Below are 24,881 nucleotides of genomic sequence, written 5' to 3'. Positions count from 1 at the left end.
CAGATTACAATGACTCTCAGTGACTGAAGCCAGAAAAAAATTAGCGAATATGCTATATATGATTGCCACATTCAAATCTGCTTCATAAAGATACTCACTTAGATGATGGAGGTGGTATCAATGGTTTTTCTGGTCGTTTTGGAGGTATTATTCCAGGACGTAGCAAGTTACTGGATTTGCTTGGGATAACGGGTTTCTTGGGTGGCACCATTGGTGCAACAGGCTTTGCTGGCTTAAGATCAGGAATCATCTTTTCATCTGGAGAAATGAGCATAATGTTAACACTATAATCCATTTATTTGCTAGGGGAGCAAATTCACTGATCTTTTTTCTGTCATGAAATGGATCTAAGAAAGTACAAAGTCACATACAAAGGCAAGACAGATGTGATACAACTATGTTCAAATACAGACAAATCAATAATGTATACTAATCATCACAATATATGCACAGACAGTTCTGTAGACAGATTACAATCAAGATTTATTCATACTGCTTGTGTTAAAAAAAAGTTATGTACTTACCATAACATTCCATGTGAGTTGTTAATCTCGCCTTCATTCTTTACTGATGGGTTCGGAGCCAATCCCTTGGCTCCGAGTCAGCATCTACTGCAAAGCTCGAGGATTTCAAGTAGCTCAAGGCCAAGTCCCTATCCCATGTTGCACCCTGAGTTACCTCAGATCTTGTTTGCTGCGTAAAATAATACCATATGTCATTCTATATCTCCATAAGAAAGAAAGTATAGAAGGGTTGAGTGACCAGGAAGGATCCAGCATCTCAGTCTTCTGTAAGCCCAGGAGGGAGGGAGGGACGCAAGAATGAAGGTGATATGGAAAGATCCAGCATCTCAAGTCTTCTGTAAGCCCAGGAGGGGGTAAAAGGGAGGGAGGGACGCAAGAATGAAGGTGATATGAACTCACATGGAACGTTATGGTAAGTACATAACTTCTTTATGTGCTGTTCTATCTTGCCGTTCATTCTTTACTGATGGGTAGAGTCCCCAAGCGCCATCTACCTCGGGTGGCTCACGGGAGTATATTTCTCAGGACCGTGGATCCAAAGGAAGCCCTGTCCCTAGAGGCCTTGTGAACTTTGTAATGAGTGATAAAGGTATGAGGTTTTGACCAAGTGGCTGCTGCACAAATATTATCAATAGGAAGTCTGGCAGAAAAGGCGAAGGATGTAGAAATTGCTCTGGTTGAGTGAGCTTTAATTTTATGCTGTAAGGACATATTGGCAGCTGAATAAGCAAAGGTGATACAATCAGATAACCATTTAGACAGAGTTGTTTTAGCCACTGGCATACCTTTCCTGGAATCTGAAAATGAAACAAAAAGCTGGTCTGATTTCCTGAAATCTTTTGTTCTGTCCAAATAAAATCTGAGCTATCTGTGAACGTCAAGTTTGTGCAGCATATACTCTAGATTGTTGGAGTGGTTGGGGAAGAAAACTGGCAGATCAATAATTTGGTTGAGATTAGTTTTAGTGCAAACTTTGGGCAAGAAAGAAGGGTTTGTTCACACATCTTTTCAAAAGTCTGCACAATGGGACACAAAGGGGGATTGAATGATCTTGGTTTTTTACATACATCTACACTGCTGTTGTCAGAAACACCTTCTTTAAAACAAAATTGAAAATTTAACTTTCTTGTATAAAGTTTTAAATCTATCAAAGCTTCAAATTACGATTAGAAAACAGTTATCTGTAAACAGTTGGATATTGTAGGAACAAGTCCTAATATAGTATACAAAAAGGACACGACTATTAAAAACATGTTAGAAAGAGCACAAGAAGTTTGCTCTGGGACTAGGGGTATGTACAAATGTGGGTTTTGTTCACAATGCAAGCACATTTTGGAAGGAATGCAACTATATATTCCTAATTATGGGAAATATACCTACAAAAAGAAATACACTTGTAGTAGTAAGGCTGTTGTGTATATAGGGATGTGCACTGAGTGTCCCTGTTTTTATATAGGTAAGACAGTCAACGCCCTCAGGAGTAGAATGCACCAACACTTCTACGATACCAACAAGTTATATTGGGGGACAGAGGGGGTCCCCTGAATGACTATTTGGAAAATAGGGAACTTAGATGGCAGTTAAAAACTAATGCAGCACAATTCCCAGGGTTAAACACTAGTATTTCTATCAGCTCTGTCCTTAGACTAAAAATGGAAGGTTATTTATAAAACGGTCATATAAAAGAAAACTAAGAAAAATATTTTTCACACTATATATCATTATATATACATCTTTTACATACATAGACTTTAAGAATTTTGTAAGTCAGTTTTGATAAAGTGTATAATTATTTTAGTCATTTTAGGATATAAAAATGTTTTTTAATGTATGAAAGGGTTAACTAATCAATTATGATGTCACCAGTTAATGAATTTGTTGGTTGTGGGATATAAAAAGGGTCAGTTTTGTGTTGTTTGCTGTTTGTTTGTTATTCCGAAACGAAAGCGCTAAATATATACACAGTGTGGATTCCGTCTTTCCTTCCTTGTGGTCTACAGTTTGTTACAGGTTTTGGTTTTTTGGACTTTTGTTGTCTCCAAAAAGAGAAGACAGTCGGCTCCAAGACCTGTGGAGTCGATGTCACAGACTCTCTTGATTTTTTTTTGATTCTACATAAGTCTTGGAGGACTTTGAGGACTTACTAGATCCATCCTGGTCACTCAAAGCCTCCTGGAAAGAAGGTTTCATCAAACCCCTGTCAATAAGCTTCCTTTTTCTCTCTTGGAGGACTCTAGAGGAAAAAGAATGGCATATAGCACATGTTTCTTGTAAGTGCACGGCACCCAAGCAGTAGACACAATTCACATGGCAGTCAGTAACAAACCATCTGCCCACATTTAGGGCATTTTTTAAACCCTGACTTGGGGTGTTTGTCCTTGTTATCAGCCATGACAGAAGTGGATACACCCAACAACAGCAAGTATATAAAAAACAGGCTTACTATAAAAGCGCGCACACACACACACATACACACACACACACACACACACACACACACACACACACACACATCTTTCAAACTAAGGTTAACTACTCAAAAGCCTTCCCATAAAAACAGGCTAAATATAAGCACACACGCCTAAAATTAAGGCTAACAAGCACACACACACAAAATAACTAAACAGATAATCTTAACAAGCAAGTAAACTCTAATAAGATAATCTGCTGAGGAACAAATGTGATAAAAGGTCACTGAATAAACACTTACTATTCACTAAGTAATCACACTATACTATGTTAATAAGAAAAGTGACAAAAAGGTCACTGAATAAGCAATTTTTAGTCAGAAATTTTAAACAGGCCTATCAAGAAAAATGAGGCCCAATATAAAGCTAAGGAAAGCACACAGGGAAGGGAACACTACAGATAAAGCTTTAAGAGCCTATCTATCCTAATATCTAACTATTATAACAATAAACCAACAATACTATTTGAAAATAGAAAGGTATTAAAGTTTTTAATGGCCCGAGCTAGCAAGAACCTCCGATCAGTTGCAGTGGCAAACTAGATCTGCGGTAACCCAGGGTGCATCATGGGATAGGGACTTGGCTTTGAGTTGCTTGAAATCCTTGACTTTTGCAGTAGGTGCCGACTCTGAGCCGAGGGATTGGCTCCGAACCCATCAGTAAAGAATGAACGTCGAGATAGAACAACTTCACATCTACAAACCCCTAGTGCTGTAACCCCGATATCTGTCCCTTTCTCCAAACCATTTAGCCCATTCCTTTTGTAAGCTTGTCTGCAACTGTCATTTTCAATTCCAGCATCTGCTGGGATTATGTTTTTCACATGCACTCTCATTCCAAACTTAAAAAAAAAAAATCAAAATTAGCAGAGTTTGTGCAAGTTAATATTTTGCTTATTTGCACATTATCTGACTGGTGACACTGTTGGGCATGGGACTAGGCAAAATGGAAATTTCTAGCTATCTGGCAGGAACTATCAATTTCTACTCAGCCAGTGGACTGAGATGTTAACAGTCAAGCGCTGCTGAAAACAGCAGAGTGGCCCTGACATCATTCTTTTGCAGACAATGCCCAATAAGCAGCCTACTCTGACTTAAGTAAAGAGGCAGATCTTTGTAATAAGAGCTGATGATCTGGCCACCCAACGTGTAAACCAGGGCTCATTGAAATGCACTAACAATAAACTGGATTAACTGGAGACTCTGGTATCTATCACAGATTAGCAAGTGGAATGCGTTGACAGAGATTTACCCACAGAGAATCTTGCTTTTGACTAACTACAGCAAAGCCTACATAATTATGAAAATTAGATAAGGTGTACAATCATTCACTTCTTTGGATTAAGGGAAGGAGTTGAACATCTCATTTTCAAGGGTTTTCTGAACTGTCTGCTGTCAGATTTTGCAGATGAACTTAACTTGCAGTTGGAAATGAATGAGAAGGCTGATTACCCAACCACTGGAGCAGGTTTTAAGCAAACCCCATCCATTTTTGGCATGTTGTGGCCTTTATGACACCAAGGAGAGACAGTGGTACAATTTATTTATTTATTTATTTATTTATTTGCAGTTGGTTTACCAGGATAGTCCATTGGGCCAAAAGAACCCGTTTTCAATGGAGTCCTGGGGAGAAAAGCTCCAATACAGACAAAATTAGGTGCATACAAAAATTACAAAAATTTACAAAAATTACAAAAATTTACAAAAGAGATTGTACAGAGTAAAACATAAAACATTTAAGCTCACAATTCAAAAGCATTCAAATCAATACAGTATGATGAGGATAAATGAGAGGTAAGAAAATAGAAAGAGTAATGTGATATACATTTAGAGGAGTTATTCAAGCAGATATTAAATAACCTTACAGAGTAGATGTACTGATGAAACATGAGGTTTGTTAGGTAGAGTGTAAAGGATAATGAGATATAATAAATTTATGAGGAGGGAGCAAGAGCAATCCCATTGGGACCTCAGGTGTGTATGGAGAGAGTTTTGAACTTGTATGGTTAGAGAGGTGGTACGGATGGATGGTGGAAGTGAGTTCGGCAAGGTTGAAGGATAGTAAGTGTTTACCTGCGGGATGAGATGGTTTATGGACTTCTAATAGGTTTTGATTGTTAGACCTTAATACTCTATTTGGTAGGTGCATTTTGAAGGCAGAAGACAGGGAGGGACAAAGAGAAGGACTAAGAATGAGTTTGTGAGCGAAAGTCAGCTGTATATAAGTGAGATGATTAGGTAGTTCAAGCCAGTTTAGGGTTTGGAGAGAGGAACAGTGATGGGTGGAGGACCTGTGTCCATTTAATAATTGGCGATTTTATTATAGCAGGAGGAAAGCTGTTTTTTTAGAGAGGACTGAAGATTGGTCAGTAGTGGAGCTCCATAGAGAAGGGAGGGGATGAGAAAAGAGGAAGCAAGTGTGATTTTGGAGGAGTTTGTAAGGTACTGATTCTTAGAGCATACCTAGTTTTTGATGAGTTTTTTTAATATTTAGTTGTAGATGGGAGTTGTAGCTAAGCCTATTATCAATTTGTACACCTAATAGCTTAGTTTCAGTCACTAGTTCAAGGGTTATTTTGGCTGGTAATTGAGAAAGAGTTTATATTGAAGAGAGTGGATCTGTAGGAGGTAAATACCATAAGTTTTGTTTTGGAGGCATTGAGTGCCAAGTGATTTATTTTCATCCACTGTTCGGTAATTGAAAAAGCTTCCTGGGTAAGTGTTTGGAGCTGAGAGGAGGAGGTGGCAGAGCAGATAATGGTAGAATCATCTGCATATTGGATGATGTTTGCAAAAGGAATTGATTTGTGGAAATCGTTTATAAATATATTAAAGAGGAGGGACCAAGAATAGATCCTTGAGGAACTCCAGTGGGGTACTAAGGAAAGGGAAGTGGCCTTTTCCATTTTACAGCTTGGTTTCTATTTGATAGATAGCTAGAGAACCAATTTATGGAAGAAGGAGAGAGGTTAAGTTTTGACAGTTTGTTTAAGAGCAGATTGTGTGAGATAGTGTCAAGGCCTTGGAGAGGTCAAGTAGTAGGGTAGAGACAATGTGGGACTGTGTTAAGGGTCTCAAGGAAGGATAAGAGGGCTGTCATAGTGCTGTGGTTTGGCCTGAATCCATGCTGTGTAGGAGTTATAAGGTTGTTGTCTAAGAGATGTGGCAAGAGTTGAAGGTGGACACACTTTTCCAGAAGTTTAGAAATAGGGGACAGGATAGCAATAGGGCAAAGTTGTTGATGCTACAATTGTTGCCTCCTTTGTGTAGAGGGATGATGAATGCTTGCTTCCACAGTTGGGGCACAGTGCATTCATGAATAGAGTTGATTAGAATGCTGATGGGATAAGCAATAGCATCTGCAGCTATGCTTAGGTAGTAGGAGGATGGTATCAGGGCATTAGTGCAAGGCTTCAGTTTCTGAAGAAGTTTCTTTATAGTGGAAGTGGGTGTAGGTTTTAGTGAGAATAGAGAGGAATGTGAGAAAGAGAGTTTGAGGGGTATGAGAATGATGAAGCACTAGGAGTAGTGGATAAGGTAGAAGATAGGCAGTGTGAGGTGGAATTAGGGATAGGGTTGTGGGTTGGAGAGGGAGGGTGTATTAGATAGTGAGGTGGGGCATGTGAAGGAGGAGGTGAGTTTGCTAATGGAGTCGATGAAAAGAAGTTAAACTGGGTGGCTAAATCTAAGTCAGGACTGTTTGGGTCTGGGGTTGGGGTGTGAGGTTTGCTGGGGTTAAGGAGGGTGGATATTCCTTCCAAAATCTTTGAGGGTTGGTTTTATTATTGTTTTGGAGTGTGAAGAAGTATTTTGTCTATCTGAGGTTATTAGCTTCTTAACTTTATTCAAGGGTTTTAAATGCAATATGATGTTCTGGGGTCTTAGTTCTCAGATAGAGTCCCCAGGCTTTGTCTCTACAAGCATAGTTGATAGTGTGGTTTTGGTTAGCCAGGGGCTGAATTTGTTTTGATTCTTTTGTTCTTAGAGGGGCATGGGAATCAAGTATTCTTAAGAAAGTGGAGTTAAAGTGGGCAACTGCTTCTTCTAATGGAAGTGTCTTTAGATTGTTCCAATTAATTGCTTTCAAGGAATCTACAAAGATTGATGGGTTGAAGCTTTTGTCATTCACAGTAGTAATGTAGTTGTGGGAACGGTATGAGATACAGAGCCGATGAGTAAAAGTAGGCAGATGATCACTAAGAGGGTCAGGAAGAGTACATAATCTGAAAAATAGTGGGGATGTGATACTAGAATCCAGTCAAGGATGGTGCCAAAGGAGGGGTCTTTTGATGGGTGTGTTATGGTATTGATTAGTTGGGTGAAGTTATATAGGTTGATGTTAAGAGGATTTGTTAGGGACTGGATGGAGCCCTATGGAAATAAGGGAGAAAGCTGCTGTACGAAGGAATGTATTTACAAAAACTGACCCGTCACAATTTACAGCTGGAAGCATCAGGATGTTTGTAGTCCTCCTCTTTAATTATCTTAAATAGGTCAGGGATCTGTTTCAATTTGCTGCATCACGCTTGTCTAAAAATTTGCTATGCCAACACTATCAAAAACTACGGGGACTCAGCACAGCCCCATCTATCCCGTTTATGGGAGACATCAGTTTACTTTATCAGATCTGAAAATAAATTCACAAGAGTGTTGATGTGAAATGGCCAAACCCAGTAAGGATTCCCTCACACCTAAAAGGAAAATACAGGATGCACACCAGACAGCTGAAGAGAAGCTTCAGAGTTTCTCATGTGATGTCCGAGAGTAGCTGAACAGTACTTCAAATGTCACTAGCCAGTGGGAACCCACAGTGTTTAAATCCATCACTGTTTATTAGGAGTTGTGCTGTTTGACTAAAGTTTCAAAGGAGAAAATATTTTCTCTCTCATCACTGCTGCTGGAAGCAAGACCTTGCTGTTCAGTTAACTTGACGCAGCACAGGTAATTTCGATATTCCGTTCTCCTCTGTAGTTTTTCTCAGCACTGTTAATTACAGATTTGAGCAGTACTATGAATTAGCTGGTTACTGAGAGCTACGTGGTTGGGAGAGCCAGTTAAAGAGCTGCTGGTAGGACTGTGTACCACATATGGGACCCTTGTGAGCATTCCAAATACACCAAGACAATGGATGTAGGTTCCTGGACTCTCTCATCCTCCTTGAAGGGGCTATATAAAACTATTGATGTGAAGGAAGACCATTAGCTCTCTGTTGGGACCTGCTTGAAGACACTTCTAAATTGGGTGGGGGAGGGGTTGGGGCAGATGAATGAAGAGACCTTGCGTTTAGGCCTGTAACCCTAAGGGCATCCAGTAGTTACCAGACAGGCCTCACAAGAAGGTGAGCAGAGCTATGGTGGGATGGCAGAGTCTAGCTGGGTACAAGTAGGTGGGTATGCCCACTGTATTTGATCTGCTAACCTCACAGTGCATTTCTGAGAACATTTAGCAGAGGAGTACATGTTTAACACTACAGTCAAGCATCCTTGTCATAGCTCTCAGCTGTCAAATTTTTGCAGAATGTCCATATTTTTACCTCATAATTTTAGTATATTCCTTATAAACCTTGTGGTTTTCTTGAAAATCAGGGAGGGCTGAATTCACTAAATAATGACAACCATTTAAGTTTCAGACTTCATATTCTTTAGAAAATGTATGGTAACACAAAACTTTTTATTCCAGCAATTTTTTTAAGTTTATACAAGCAATATTTAAAATCTGCCCCTATTTCTGGGTCTTTGCCCCTCCGTTAAATTTGGCATTGTCCTGATTTCTTGTGCTACAAAGTTAACAGGTACGATCCTTGTGGTAGGAGCTGGGTGTACCAGTGGTGATAACAGCACACTAGAAAGACAAGTGGACTAATACATGGATCCAAAGATCCTAAAGTGAAACATCCAAGGGGATAAAAGGAAAACCTGATGGGCAGGAGTTGGCCACTGCATTTAACTGTGCAGTCTGCTCTTAAACAAACACTGGACTTCCACTAACACTGTTTTGAACTGCATTTCATTCAAATCAGTGTAATTCTAACAAAATGAATTCAGAGTGCACTCTGACAAGCAATGGGGGATCCACCCATACACAGGCAGAAAAAAGATTATTTACTTATATATATATATATATATATATAGATAGATAGATAGACATTAGCAACTACACATAACACATGTATGCATACTACACATAAATTCACACAAAGCGGCACATATGCAGTTCATGGGTATCACTTTCCTGTGGAACATTTGTCATTTTGATTTCATTATTGATATTATTTAAGTATTAGATTTTCTGATCTATTGTGAGCTCCTCCAGTAATGCTTTTTAGACATAGACTTTGAAACAGAAATGGATTAGACACCATCTTACAGACAATGTAGAAGTCACCTCTCTAAGTAACTTAGAAGAAAAAGAATATAATGGCAGGCAATGAAATCTTTGTGAAGAGCTCATTTTGCAGTCCTGCATTTTTCTAGTAAGACACCATTGTTCATTTTTAAGTTCTTTTAGATGGCTTGTTCAAAAGCTACATTTAGTAAACGGACAGATCATTGACCTACAATGATCTTTATAAAGTGACTAGACATGCTATTAAGAATTAGATGGACTACACTATATGTTTCTTTACCTTTGATAGAAATATACTTGACAATTTATTGTCAGCAGTTGACTCTAGATCTTCAATGAGAGTGGCATTTTTTTAAGATTTTACCATATGAATAGTTAAATTAAATGAACACCATTAAATTGCAGGTCAAGTGTAACTTAGGAGTGAAGCACCATATAGGCAGCATGGCTTAAATCTTGTGCATGAAGTCTTCTGATGCTACATTTATTGACATTTTCATATTTACTGATTGTTTACTTAACAGGGGAGTGGGCTGATCAAACAGTGATCATTTTTAGTGTGGCTTGGGTACTGCATTTCAAAAATATTATACCACATGTTGCCAGTTTGCTATAAGCGACATGTTGGAGTATAAAACACATAGTTGGACTGCTACATGTAATATGTTAACAAATGGCTACAACACCCTGAGTTCTCAACATAACAAAAGAAGGCACAGAACATTATGCTGGATAATTCCAATGTCACATCTACCTGATTCTTCTTGACTAAGCATACACATACCACACACAAATTAAAGTGTAATCTCACTGTGTTGATTATATTTCCAGTATTTACAATATTTACCAGAGTACGGGGGGGAAGTACAGTGCACATAGGCACACGTCAAACCATAGATCATTTGGAAAGCTAGAGAAGATACACTACCTAGCTTGGATGGGTAAGTTAATAGAATGCTATCAGAGGGTACAGAATATCTGGGATAAATAGTGAGCATATTAGAAAATAATTATTCTGCAGGAAAATATCTGTAAACTACAGAGTTAAAAGGCTTAATAAACACAATGTTTAAGCTGATGTAAATACTTGATTATTGTATGCCAGTGCAGTCTTAGTGGATGACAGGAGGTGTAAAAGCTGCTGAAGGACTCTATGTATGGGTGCAAATTTAGAATATGTTCTCAAGCTGGAAGAGGGTGCAACTGGATGTCTTTTGAAGATGTTGAAGAGTTTTGTTCTGAATTCTACAATTCATTGAACATATGATCATTACTGTTCCAGCCCCATGGCACAGAGGAATGAAGATTAATTATATCACAGCTAATGTGTGTTTGAAAAGGGGCATGGGAACTAGAAGAGTGGGTGGGGAGGATGTGAGTGAGCAGCTGATGACTGCTCACCCATTCTGGGAGAATGGTGGGAAGACTAGCTCTCTGCATTAGTGACACCTACCACTTGGTGGCCGATCACCCACAGAAATAGTCTAACAAGTCTGTGCTGCATTGGCAGTGCACTGCTTCACTCCAGAGCCACATGTGGTGGCACAATAAGTCTGTTTCAAAATAGCAGCACGGAGTGCAAATCCAGTCATGGGGACAGGATTTAGGGAAGTTCATAGGCTCAGCAGGCTGACCCCTACCACCGGACTCTCAATTTCTGGGAAACATATGGGTAAATAAGGCTTTCTGTATATGAAATAAATGTGTCAGAGAGCCTTCCCCTAATGCAGGAGGGAAGGAGTGGACCACTGGGGAAAAGTACAGTTGTGTACACTTACCATAAATGTAGATGTTCGAGTGTATTCACTGTTGCAGTCATCACATTTTGGTTATCTGCTTGCAGTAGCCCTCAGTCGGCCTGATTAACAAAGTCTTGGCTCCTGCGTCGCTTGCTGTCTCTTCTTCTGTGACGTCAGGTCGTCAGGGATATAAAACATGCAGTCGATGCCATTACATCAGTTTTTCTTGCCCCAGATGTCAGGTGTCCCCCTAATGATAAGAAATTAAATACATAAATATACAAGGTTATACCTCCAACCAACAAAGCAAATACACCAAAAAGCTTTTAAGCATAGTAAAGGAGAACAGAGGAATAACCAAAAGAAGTCAGGGGGCTGGAGGGAGGGTAACCAGGACTGCAACAGTGAATACACTCGAACATCTACATTTATGGTAAGTGTACACAACTGTACTATGTTCTTCATGTTTCACTGCTGCAGTCATCACATTTGGGTAGATTCCCAAAGCTAAGGATGGGAGGAGGAATTTAGACAGCATTAGGACCAGCTATAAGGCAATGCAAGACTGCAGTGGCAAAACCAGCTCTGGATTTAGAGAAAATTGGCAAATGGTAATGCTTGGAGAAAGTATGTACAGAACTCCAGGTAGCAGCTTCTAGGATGTCCCTGGGTAGGGACGCCTCTGAGAAAGGCTGTAGAGGTAGACGCAGCCCTAGTTGAGTGGGGTCTGATCCCCTGTGAGATAGGTTTTCCATGGTGCTTATAGCAGAAAAGAATGCAATGGCCTATCCACTTAGAAATGGTTTGCTTTGAAATAGCCTTCCCCTCTGTCCCTGTAGCAAATGCCACCAGCAGTTGTTCAAGTTTCCTTTGAGGTTTAGTCCTGTACAAGTAGAATCTAAGTTGTCTGTGCACATCTAAGGAGTGCAGTATTCATCCCCCTTTGTTTTGTGGATTAGGAATGAAGGTTGGCAAATGAATGGACTGATTAAGGGCCACACTGGATACCACCTTGGGCATGAAGGAGGGATTGGTTCTGAGGGACACTCTGTCCGCATGAAAGATAATGAAAGGTTCTACTGCCATAAGGGCCTGTAATTCAGATACTCTTCTTGCAGAAGTGATTTCTAAAAGGAAAGCTGTTTTCCAAGAAAGGAATTTTAAATCTGCAGTAGCAGCTGGCTCGAAAGGAAGAAGAGTGAGTTTCTCCAAGACAAAGTTAAGGTCCCAGGCTGGAGTTGGGGCTCTCCTGGGTGGTCTTAAATTTTTGGCCCCTCTGAGGAACTGCTTGATCAGTGGATGAGAGAAGAGGGGAAGTTCTGTGTTATAATGAGCTGAAATGGCTGAGGCGTGTATTTTGATGGAGGAAAACGACAGGCCCTTGTGAAGCATCTTAGTTAAGTATAGTAAAATCTGAGGTAAATTGGGTGCTGCTGTGCTCATCCCTTGAGATTGGTTCCAGGCACAGAATCTTTTCCATTTTTTCAGCATAAGATTTTCTGGTACTAGGCCTCCTTGCCTCTAAAATGATATCCATCACTGGTTTACTGACGGATGGTAAAGGAGAGATTAGGTAATTAGCCAGGCTGCTAGGTTCAGTGTTGAAGTGGAGGGTGCAGAATCTAGTTCTCCTGCTGAGACAACAAGGAAGGGAGTCTGAGGCAGGTGTCATGAGGCCAACAGTGACACACTGCAAGAGGGGGTATACCAGTGTTGGCGTGGCCAGTCTGGTGCAATGAAAATCACCCTTGGTTTGTCCTGTTTGATCTTTAGTAGTACTTTGGAGAGCAGAGGCAGAGGAGGAAAGGCATAAACTGATAGGTTTTTCCAGGTGAAGGACAGAGCATATACTTTCCAAGCTTGTTTGTGGGGAGTCTTTGTGCAAAATTTGTCCAATTGATAGTTCTGGGGGGAGGCAAACAGGTCTATATCTGGGTTCCCCTATTTGCTTGTCAACATGTTGAAAATCCTTAGTTTCAGTTTCCACTCGTGTGGGTCCATGAGGTTTCTGCTTAGTCCGTCTGCTAGTGTATTTAGTTTTCCTGGCAAGAATTGAGCCTGTAGATGCACTTGGTAGCGCAAGGCTGTGTTCCAAAATGACATGGCTAGTCTGCAGAGGGGGGTAAAACTGTGTACCCCCCTGCTTGTTTATGTACCACATAGTGGTGTTGTCCATCTTTACCGTTAATTGTCCTGGAAGAACGCGGTCCTTGAAGGCTGTCGGAGCATTCTGTACAGCTAACATTTCTTTTTGATCGATATGCAGGTGCATTTGACTTGGGTTCCATTTGCCCTGAATGCACTTCCCTGCCAGGTGAGCTCCCCATGCATAGTCTGATGCGTCTGTTGTTAGGGTTTGGGTGGCAGGGCGTACTGTGAATGGTAGCCCCTTGTTTTGGTGGCCGGCTTCTGCCCACCAAAGGAACTCTAGGCGTAGGCAAGGTATGATAGGAATCATTGCTTCTAGATCCTGAGAATGTTGACACCATAGGCTTTTTAGATACCACTGTAGTTTCCTCATATGCAGTCTTACATATGGAATTAGTAGAATGCAGGAGGCCATGAACCCCATGGCTTGCAGTATTTGCCTTGCAGATAGCAGGGTTTTTGTGGCCACTTGTTTGAAGTAGGTTGTCAAATGAATTTGTTTCTCTGGCGTGAGGAAAGCCATCTGGGAAGTTGTATTCAAGCTTGCTCCCAGGAATATAATTTGTTGACAGGGTACAAGGTGTGATTTCTTTTCGTTTATGGTGTACCCCAGACAAGTTATCACCCTTTGTACAAAGGCCAGATGATTCAAAAGTATGTCCTGGCTTTCTGCCTAAATCAGACAATCGTCCAGGTATGGGTATATTTGAATATTTCTTTGCCTGAAAAATGCAATGACTGGAGATAAGCACTTTGTGAATACCCTGGGCGCAGTAGATAAGCCAAAGGGCAGTGCAGAGAACTGATAGCGCGTGTAGGCTGCTTTGAAGCATAGGTATCTTCTGCAAGATTCCCTGATTGGGATGTGCAGGTATGCTTCTTTTAAATCTAGTGTTGCCAACCAGGCATCTTTGCCTAGCATAGGAAGCAAATGGTGAAGAGTCAGCATCTTGAATTTTGGAATCACCAAAAAGGTGTTTAGAGTCGACAGGTCCAGGATAGGACGCCATGAATTCTCTTTTCTGGGTACCAGGAAAAGTCTCGAGTAGAAACCTTGTCCCTTTTCTTCTTCTGGTTTCAACTGAATAGTCCCTACACTTAAGAAACAGTACTTGCTTTTGGGCCTCTGCCCACTGATTTGGGGGTAGATCTGGCCAACCACTTGGGGTTGATAATGTGTGGAAGTGAAATCTATATCCTTGGGACACTGTATTTAAAACCCATTTGTCCTGGGTAATGAGTTCCCAGTTCTTTGCATGCAGAGCAATCTTTCCCCCCAAAGGGGCAGTCAGTTGAAAAGTGCTTGGAAGTTTTAAGAAGTCATTGAGACAGTTTACCATAGGGGGGAGTTTTAGTACTCCCAGATTTGGAAGTGGAGGCCCCCCACTGCTTAGTCCTGTGCGTACCCTGGGACTGAAGCCTGGGTGCTCTGCTGGATCTGGGTTTGAACTGAGAAGGTTTCTGGAAGCGGCAGGAAAGGACCAATTCTTAGAAGGCCAATGCCTACTAAATCTTCGAGGTTGTAATTGTAAAAAATCTTTAACAGTTTGCATAGAGTTAGCTTTTTCCTCCATCTTTTTAAAAACTTCTTCTGCCTTGTTGCCAAACAGGCGGTCCTGATTTAAGGGAGCATCCAATAATTTAGCTTTAACATGATCTGGCAAGGATTGCTCCTTAAACCAAGCATGCCTTCTAAGTACAGACCCAGTTACAGCAGCCCTGCAAGATGCCTCTAGTGAATCAAAACCACATTGCAAAGTATGTTTTCCAACTTGTTCAGCAGAATGCATTAAATCCTGTAAATCCTTATTTTCAGCACAATCAGGAATAAACATCATTTTCTGTTTAAGCAATCCAATAATATGCTGGTTACTTTAACATATGAAACTGGCAGTTTAAGATCCTAATGGCCAAAGTTGCAGAAGTGTATACCTTCTTACCCTATCTATCCAGCGCCCTGGAGTCTCTATCAGAGGGGGTAGGATTTTTGGCAGTAGTAGCTTTAATACCTTGGATCCCTGTGAAATGGTCTCAGGATCCGCAGTAGGATTTTTGAAAAGGAACTTGTGAGAGTCAGGAACCCTGTAATATCTATAAAGTTTTCTGGGAGCAGGAGGTAAAGAGTCAGGGACCAACCTGGATTCCGAAAAAGCATCATCCACAATGTCTAGTACAGGAGGTATGGCTAAAGGTCTGTGATGGGGCAGGAGTAAGAAATCCCTAAGCCTCTTTTTAGAATCTGAGAAATCCTGACTTTCCCAATGAAAATGTTCCCTGAGAGTATGTAAGGTTTCACCAAAAGAGAAATCGTCTTGGGGGGGGGGGGGGTGGCTCAGGGAATTGAGTACTCAGTATCAGAATCCTCATAGGTAGATAAGGGTAAATCCTGGTCATCAGAGGAAACAAATTTCAGAATCCTGGTCAGAAGTATCATAAGCAAACTCAGTCCTGGGCCTCTTACAAGGGGAAGGTTGGCTTCCCCCTGACTAAAGTAATAAGGTCTTCAGCCATTCTTATCATTTGTTTTTTAGGCATAAAGGCCTGACCATGCGGTCTGGGCGTCAGTTTTATATGCATGGTTCGAGTTTTAGGCCTTGAAAATGAAGATGGCGTCGGTTTAATATGTAAGTCAGTAAGCCTGAATACACCCTCAAAAGCCAGTGCCTGCACAGCGGCTCCGGACCCATCCAAGGTAGAGACATCCGCAGGTTCCACAGTTGAAGCATCTTGCGGCAAATGGGGTTCAGTAGAGGCCTGCGAATCTGAAGTAGTGGGTATCATGGGCTGCAAAAGCGTCTCACTGAGTACAGGCGAACTGGCGACTGGCTTAGGAGAAGCATTGTCAGCAGCTTTGGACCTAGGCTGCCTGTCTCTGTCTTTATCCTTTGCATTTTTTCGGAATGTTGGTAGTCGTATGGCTTACCAAAGACATATCAGGATAATTGAACCAAGCACCAAAATATTTAGAAACGAAAATATACAGACGACAGATAGTTAGAGGTTTAAATAAGGCACAAAACCAAAAGCGAGGTACGTCGTGGTCAGGGCCTAGGCAAGGAATACAGTACGAATGAAAATCTTTATGAGGTATTTGCTTTCCACAAGAAATTATTTACTTTTACTGACATCAGTTTAGAGCAAGAAAAAGTTTACCCAACAGGGTACTTAGATTTTAGTTGAAAACTTCAGTTCTGAAACTCAAAAACGAAAATTTCAGGAGTCGGACGACCGGCACTTGCGAACTGCTTCTGCTTCAGGCACCGCACGGCAAGAAAGACTGATGTACTGGCGTCGGCTGCATGTTTTATACCCTTGACGACCTGATGTCATGGAAGAAGAGACAACAACTGACGCAGGACCCAAGACTTTATTAATCAGGCTGACTGAGGGCTACTACAAGCAGATAACCCAAATGTGATGACTGCAACAGTGAAACACGAAGAACATCAGGAGGGAAACCAATGGGCAAAATCCACTGGACTATCAAAACACAGCTCATCACTGCTGCACATGCTGTATATTTTTTATATATCATACTGGATAACTTCAGCATCTTTTGTAATCATGACTGCAGCTGACAATCCACTGCCCGTTTTTCATTAATCTATCTGAGAAGAATAGACTTTTCTTAGTACAGACCTCTGTGAGACATCATTAGTAACCCCTGTTTGGATAGACAGGTAATGCCTGCTTTCACTTCTTGTGTCCTATTTCCAAAGTCAGTGTTTCACCCTTAAATTATGCATGAATTGATATTTAATGTTATTAATGTATTAATAATTCCCTTATTTGACAGTGTCAGCCCTTAATGGAGTGTTGCCCTTCAAAGAACACTAAAAGATTCAAAAAGGCAAGATTTCGTCTAAGCAAAACAATACTGTGAAGTAGACCCCCATGTCACTTTTGATAACCTGTATTATGACTTTCCATGATATTGCACAGAATGCTGGGCAAGCTGATGTGCTTAAAACAAAAGTTATGTACTCACCATAACAATGTCTGTCTCTGCCTCTCTGCCTGATTAATCCTGTGGGACTTCAGATCTGACACCCGCTGATTTAAAGCCTTTTAGCTCAACTTGGCTCCGCCTCTCCTACTCATAACTCTCTGCTTCTCCATCAACTCCTCAAATTGAGTTTTCCCTGAAGTATTGGTAGAATGAACCAACATATCCAACTAATTCCCATTTTCTGCCTAAATACAAGGAAACCAGGAAGATGATGTGAACTGTGAAGGTTACTCCCTGAAGCTACCTTAGGTAAAGAAAGATGGGTTTGTACGAAGGGACAAAGGGATACACTGTCCTTATGCAAAAAACAAATAAGGCAGAGAAGAATCAAGTGCTTGCAATTCTGAAACCTTTCTGGTTGACGTAATTGCCACCCAAAACAATGTTTTTCAGGACAAAAGCTTCAGATATGAGGAGGCTAAATGTTTAAAGGTGAGATAAGTCAAGACCTGAAGAACAGAGAGCAGTTCCCAAGGTAACACCAGATCTCATACCGGAGGATGAAAAAAGGACTCTTCAAAAAGCCCTTGGAGATCTTGAGAGAAGCAAAGGACATATCTCTGCCAGTATGAAAGTTTGAAATGGTTGCTAGCTGAACCTTAACAGTAAAAAAACTGGAGTCTGAATAGAACAGCTCAGCTCAAAAATCCAAAACTTGACTCCAGGCCGAGAAGGGATCTAGTCCCCTGAAACCCCAACCATAAAATAAATCTCTTCTATTTACAGATGTATACTTTCCTAGTAGATTCTTTCCAAATGGATGAAAATATATGAAACAACGCCTTTGAAATGTTGGGATTCCTAGCCATCACGGGAACTAGCGGAACCATGCAGTCGACTCAAAGGACTGAAGATCGGGTGGATCCAGCCTGACTGACAGCAATAAGACCTGGAATGGGATCCAAAACCCAAGGAGATATTTCAGGAAAGGCCACAAAAAGAGAGTCTACACCTAGCAAGTGTAAAAGGGGGAGGGGCATAATGAAGATCACAGAAGCTGTGCAACAAGCTGCTTTCTGAACAAATTTTATTATGAGGGGAACATGGGGGATAAGCTTAAAGGAGAATGTTCCTGGGCGCCTTGTCCTGGAGGGGGGGGAGGCAAGGGCATAATAGCTGTTGCACTTGGTGTTGGATGGAGACACAAACAGATCACAACACGGAGTGTCCAAGCACTGGAAAATCTGAGCTGCCACTGTCAGGTGAGACTATCGGACAGAATGTGGACTTCTCTAGGATATGCACTGCCAGCAGAAACAGCTGACAGTGGATTGCCCAGTGCCAGCCCTTCATGGCCTCTAGAAAAAAGGGGGCAACAGCACGCTCCCCCCATTTATTTAGGTACTAGACTACAGACAAGATGTTCATCTGAACCGCAATCACACCCCTGGGGAGAACATCCTGAAAAGCTTGCAATCCTAGGAGAATGGCTCTCATCTTCAGGACAATAATGTCAATGTGAGCCTCTGCAGAACACCAAGACCCTTGAATTGTCCTCCCTTCGAAATACCCCCAAAGGGAGGCTTCTGTGGTGACCATGGCTGAAGGAGGCGGAATCACAAAAGGTCTTCCCTCTGGAACTAATGGAGGCTACAACCACCACTGAATCTGCTTGTGACATACTCTCCAAAGGATGAGTAAGGACATACCACTGTACGGCCACTGTCCATTATACAACCTGGTTATGAAACCTAGCCAGAAGAATTAGCCCTATTGATTGCTGCCATATGAGCCCTACCGATGCTGCCATACGGCTAAAAAGCTTTAGAAGTGAATGAGCCGGAGATTTGGGAATTGCGAGCACTGACTAGGTCTGAGCTCAAAGACTCCGAATTCTGGAAGATGACAGCCTGGCGAACTCATGGACTATATCTAAATGACAGTCTGTTACCGTGAAGACTTGTACAGGCTAAAGGCTCGATTGACTGCAATGACTAATTCTTTACAAAGTTGGAGCAAGGCAAGGAGTTCCTGGCCACTATGAAGGAAGCCTGTGCGTGTGTGTGTGTGGGGGGAGGGGGAGCTGCCAATCATCCAGGTACGGAAAAACATGAAAACCCTGCACCCCGTGCCAGGCTGCAACCACCGCCATGCACTTGGTAAACATCCACAGGGCTGTGGTGAGACCAAACGTCAGGGCCTTAAACAGAAAATGATTGGCACACAGCTGGTAGCGAAGCAACCTCAGAGAATGTTGGATAATCTTTATGTGATGGTAGGCGTTTTTGAGTTCCATCAAGAACATTCTATCATTCTTCCTTAGAAAACGGCAATATGGACTGCACAATGATGATCTAGAACTTGGTCTTACTGATGAACTTGGTTCAGTTTGCTCAAGTCTAACATAGATCTGGGGTCCTTTGTCTTTTTTGGAATGAAAAAGGATCCTGAATTGACCCCTTATCCTCTCTGGTCTGGTGGGACCTCTTGGATGACTTGGTTTGCCGCTGCGAGAAGTGTAACATGAGGGATACAGTTAGGGAAACCTTTGGGAATTTCTATAAAGGTGATAACAGATCTTCTGGATATGACTCTCAACACCTAGGTGTTTGAGATGATGGCCTCCGAAGCTTTCGGGTGGACAACTAGATGACCCCCAACTGCCTCCAGATGCAAGCAGGTGGGCAATCCTTCAGGATCGCTGAAAGGGTCCGCCAGAAAAGGCCCCATGGAAGCCCTGATGATGTAGACCACCTATCTCCTTGGGGTGGCGTCCATTATGATTACATACCCTGCCCTCGGGAGGAAACTTCTGGAGGAGACTGGAGACCCATGGATTTAGCCTGATGACTGGTTAACAGCACAGATGGAAAATGAGAGGGTGTGCTGGCTGAGGATATCCAATCTATTTTCTAACCAAGAACATTCTCTCTACAACATCGAAGCTTGGGGGCCAAAGCAGACCTTCCAAATCAGAGGTTCCAAATACCTGGAGGCACCGAAGATACCCCTAAACATGAAGGTAATGCATCCATATCCAATGTTGAGACCGAAGCCGAACTATCTAAAGCTGAGACTCTGAGGGAAAGTGACAAACCAGACACTGGTACTGCCAAAACCATCTCCGAATCTCTGGTCTCAACACCATGGCTCCAAGGAGCTGTCGGCCCCAAGCATGGCACGCTGCTGGATCCAATCCACAGGGTAGAAACTCCACCGGCCCCAGAAACCTCAGATCTGAGGGGGCTGAGGGAGGAATACTGAAAGATGGAGCCAAGGGTCCCAGAGTGTGCGTTAGACCCAAGGGTATGAGGCCTAAGTACATCTGTGCCTGCAAAAATTACCTCATGAGCTGCTCCATATCTGACTGTTTGATACTGCTCACCAACTTGGATGACTGGACCGACGAAACCACTAAGGACAGCTTTGAAAACTGGTGCAAAGATGACCCTGCATGTCAGATCTACACCAGAGAGCCTCGCAACCAAGAAGGGAGAAGGGGAGAACTCCAGTGTACCCGGGGAAAGGGGTAACCCTTTCAAAAGGGGCCTCTTTAATCAGAAAATGACTGGGAATACTCTGTACCAGGGAAGCCTTCTTCAAAGTTACCAGTGCTGAAGGCAATTGGCTCCAAGGTGTCAGAGCCGAAGCTAGTGCAGAGGAAACTTGGGAGGTCGAAAGCCAAGGGACCTTTAGACTGGGTAAACCTTGAGGGGTTGCCCCCAAGGTGGAAGCAGAGGATGACCTCGTGAGTCTCACTCCAGAGGCTTCTCAGACCTGGTCCTGGGATTTGAGGAAGAAGCCTTGGAACAGAAAGAGAAGTTAGAGGGCAATAAGCCCTTGAGAAGAAGCTTAGCCTTGCGCTCACTCAAGGCCTGAGAGCTGAAGCTCTCACAAATATAACACTCAAAGTCTAAGTGGTCTAGAGTCAAAGAATACATGCACTTAAGGTGTGTGCATATTGACAGGGCAGTATGTGCCCAGAAGAGATGCATTTCCTGAACCCCGTGTCCATGCTCCTCAAAAAAAAAAAAAAAAGAGCATACACACATACTCAAAAAAATAAAACCTATCACAAAGAAAAAGGGTGGCAAGGGGAAGAGGCGGTCGACCTAAGCAAACAAATTATCACACACTACCAAAAGTGCAGTTTTGTACCTACCATAAATGTAGATGTCTGATAGATATGCAACTGCAGTCATAACATATGGGTTGTCCTGCCTCAGGCAGCCCTCGGTCGGCCGGATTCCAAAGTCTGGGTCCGACGTCGGCTGATGTCTCATTTCTCTCCGACATCAGAGCGGCTGGTGTACATAAGCATCAGCCGACGCCATTTTCTTCAGTGTTTCTTGCCCCAGATGCCAGGTGCCCTCCAAGGAAGGCTGTAATCAAATTGGAAGGAAAAAACAGTATTCCAAACAATTAAGTAAGCAATAAACAGATACACCATAACAGATATCCCCAGCTAAGAGGAACAGGGATAGGAGTGGACCCAAGGCATAGAGGGGTATGGAGGGAGGGAAAATCCGACTGCAGTTGCATATCTATCGGACATCTACATTTATGGTAGGTACAAAACTGTACTATGTCCTTCAAGAATGCAACTGCAGTCATAACATATGGGTAGAATACCATAGCTTAGCTGGGGGAGGAGGAATGCTCTAGGAAAGAGATGGTGTGGCAATCAAACCCTGCAGGACTGCCGAAGCAAAGCCTGCTCTGGATCTGGAGTTTAGAGGGAGATTGTAGTGTTTGGAGATTGTATGCACGGAGCTCCATGTAGCAGCTTCTAGAATGTCCTTTGTAGGCACCCCTCTTAAGAATGCTGTAGAGGTGGCTGTAGCTCTGGTGGAGTGTGGTCTGACATTGGCTGGAACACTCTTCCCATGGAAGGAATAACAAAATCTGATGCAATGTCCAATCCATTTTGAAATAGTCTGTTTTGAAATTGCTTTTCCTTGTACTCCAGGGGCGTAAGCTACAAAAAGTTGATCAGACTTCCTACTGGTCTTGGTTCTGTCCAGGTAGTAGCGAAGTTGTCTGTGAATGTCTAAGGTATGTAACAGTCTTTCCCCTTTGTTTTCAGGATTGGGGAAGAAAGCAGGCAGATGAATAGCTTGATTTAAAGAAACCCTAGATACCACCTTTGGCATAAAAGTAGGGTTGGTTCTTAAGGAGACCCTGTCTCGGTGAAAGATTATGAACGGTGGTATTGTCATTAGGGCCTGTAGTTCCGAAACCCTTCTTGCTGAGGTAATTGCCAACAGGAAAGCTGTCTTCCATGAGAGGAATTGTAAGTCCACTGAAGCTGCTGGCTCAAAAGGAGGTAGAGTCAGTTTTTCTAGACAAAGTTGAGGTCCCAAGCTGGCACTGGAGCCTTTCTTGGTGGCTTAATGTTCTTGATTCCCCTAAGGAATTGACTTAGCAAAGGATGTGAAAACACAGGTGGATCAGTGTTATATCTAGCTGAAATAGCTGAAGCATGTATCTTTATGGAAGAATATGAGAGTCCATTCTGAAGCATATCTGCCAAATATTCCAGGATGAGTGGGATGTCCAATAGTGATGCATCATGATCCTTGCTGGTGTTCCAAATGCTGAATCTCTTCCATTTTGCCAAGTAAACCTTTCTGGTGGATGGTCTTCGAGCTTCTGTTAATATCCGCTGAACTTCCTTGGAGAGAGATAGATTGAGGTTATTCATGGGATCTCCCAGGCTGTCAGCTGCAGTGTCTGAAGGTTTGGATGCACTGTTTTGAAGTTGTGCTGAGTCAAAAGTAGGGGCCATTGGGGAAGGGCCCACTTCTTGTTGTGACATATGCTGCGTAGTAGCGGGTACCAGTGTTGTCTTGGCCAGTCTGGAGCTATTAGGATCCCCTTGGGTCTCTCTGCTTTGATCTTTAGTAATACTGTGGTCATCAGTGGCAGAGGTGGGAATGCATAGATTTTTAGGAAGTTCCAGTTGAATGAAAGAGCATCTATTTTCCAAGCTTGTGGATGGTATGTCCTTGAACAGAATTTTTGTAGATGATGGTTGAGGTGAGAGGCAAATAGGTCTACTTCTGGCCTGCCCCATGTCGAGGTGAGTTGTGTGAAGATCCTTGGGTGTAACCTCCACTCGTGAGGATCTATGCAATTCCTGCTTAGGCTGTCCGCCAGCACATTGTCTTTGCCTGGAACAAACTGGGATTGTAACTGTATGTTCAGGCTCAGTGATTTTTCCCAAAGATTCATTGTCAGTCTGCAAAGGGGGTAGGAATGGGTGCCCCCTTGCTTGTTTATATACCACATCACAGTGGTGTTGTCTGTCCTTATCAGTAAATGGCCTTGTTGAAGTTGTTGTTGAAAGGCCTCGATGGCATGCATTACTGCCAGCATTTCCTTTTGGTTTATATGCAGATGTGTTTCCTTTGGAGACCACTGTCCTTGTATACATCTGCCTTCCATGTGTGCCCCCCATCCAATGTCTGAGGCGTCTGTGGTCATGGTCTGTGTTATCTGAGGCTTTTTGAATGACATACCTGTGTTTGCCTGGCTTACCGAGGCCCACCATAGGAATTCCTTTTGTAGGCATGGAATGAGCGGTATGGTTGTCTCTAAGTTGTTGTTGTGCTGAGACCATAGGCTTTTTAAGTACCATTGAAGCTTTCTCATGTGTAGTCCTGCTAATGGAACCAGGAGAATGCAGGATGCCATGTAACCCAGGGCCTGTAGGAATCTCCTTGCAGTCATCTGGGTGAGTTTTGCCAAACCCTTGAAATAATGAGTTAACTTCTCTTGCTTGTCTTCTGTCAGGTAAGCCATTTGACAGGCTGTATCTAGATTGGCTCCTAAGAAGGTTATTTGCTGGGATGGTTGAAGTCTTGACTTTTGAAAGTTGACTGTGTATCCCAGAGCCTGAAGTAATTGTATGACATAGTTCAAGTTTTTTGTCAACATCAGTTTGTCGTCCGCTTGTATAAGGCAGTCGTCCAGGTACGGGTAAATTTGGATCCCCTGGAGCCTGCAACGAGCAATTACTGAAGCCAGGCATTTTGTGAATACTCTGGGCGCAGTAGATAAGCCAAATGGCAATGCTGAGAATTGATAATGCTCTGGCCCTGCAAGAAATCTGAGGTATCTTCTGCAGCTGTGTCTGATAGGGACATGCAGGTATGCCTCCTTGAGGTCCAGAGTAATCAGCCAAGACTCCTTGCCCAGCATGGGAAGGAGTTGCTGTAGAGTCAGCATTTTGAACTTTGGTACTATGAGAAAAGTGTTTAATGCGGACAAATCCAGTATTGGTCTCCATTGAGTTTCTTTTCTTGGAACAAGGAACAGTCTTGAGTAAAACCCCTGGCCTTGTTCTTGTTGTGGTACTCTTTCTATTGCTTTTATCTGAGCAAGCAGAGAAATTTGCTTGATAGCCTCTGCCCTCTGGTTTTGTGGTAGGTTTGGCATGCCCTGTTTTCTGGGTAAGGTATGAAAATGGAACCTGTAACCTTGGTCTATAATGTCCAAAATCCATTTGTCTTTTGTCAATCTGTGCCAATTGTCTGAAAACAGAGATAATTTTCCACCCAAGGGTGCTTCTATTTGCTCCTTGGTTGGCGGACGTAGAGGAAAGTCATTGAGATTGTGTCTGAGGGGCGGGGGAGACCCCTGTGTCACTTTTTTGGTTTGCTGGCTGCCATTGTCATCCCCTGTAAGGACCTCTGTATTGTCCTCTT

At 42.5% G+C, this 24,881-nt stretch overlaps 1 protein-coding gene across 6 annotated transcripts in view; it reads right to left on the bottom strand.

The window, feature by feature from the left end:
• LOC122794391 (CD2 associated protein) overlaps positions 1–24,881 on the bottom strand; it is a 3,269,826-nt gene that overhangs the window by 494,579 nt on the left and 2,750,366 nt on the right. For all 6 annotated transcript variants that reach the window (XM_044062740.1, XM_044062738.1, XM_044062742.1 and 3 more), the window contains one exon: positions 99–258. In XM_044062740.1, coding sequence (XP_043918675.1) covers positions 99–258 — 160 coding nt within the window. The remainder of the gene's footprint in view (positions 1–98; positions 259–24,881) is intronic.

The sequence above is a fragment of the Protopterus annectens genome, chromosome 2.part1 (genome assembly GCF_019279795.1).
Source record: "Protopterus annectens isolate FY-2018-M chromosome 2.part1, PAN1.0, whole genome shotgun sequence".
NCBI lineage: Eukaryota > Metazoa > Chordata > Ceratodontiformes > Protopteridae > Protopterus > Protopterus annectens.
Note: the sequence above shows the minus strand (reverse complement) of the source record. Positions and strands in the feature narration are given on the sequence as shown.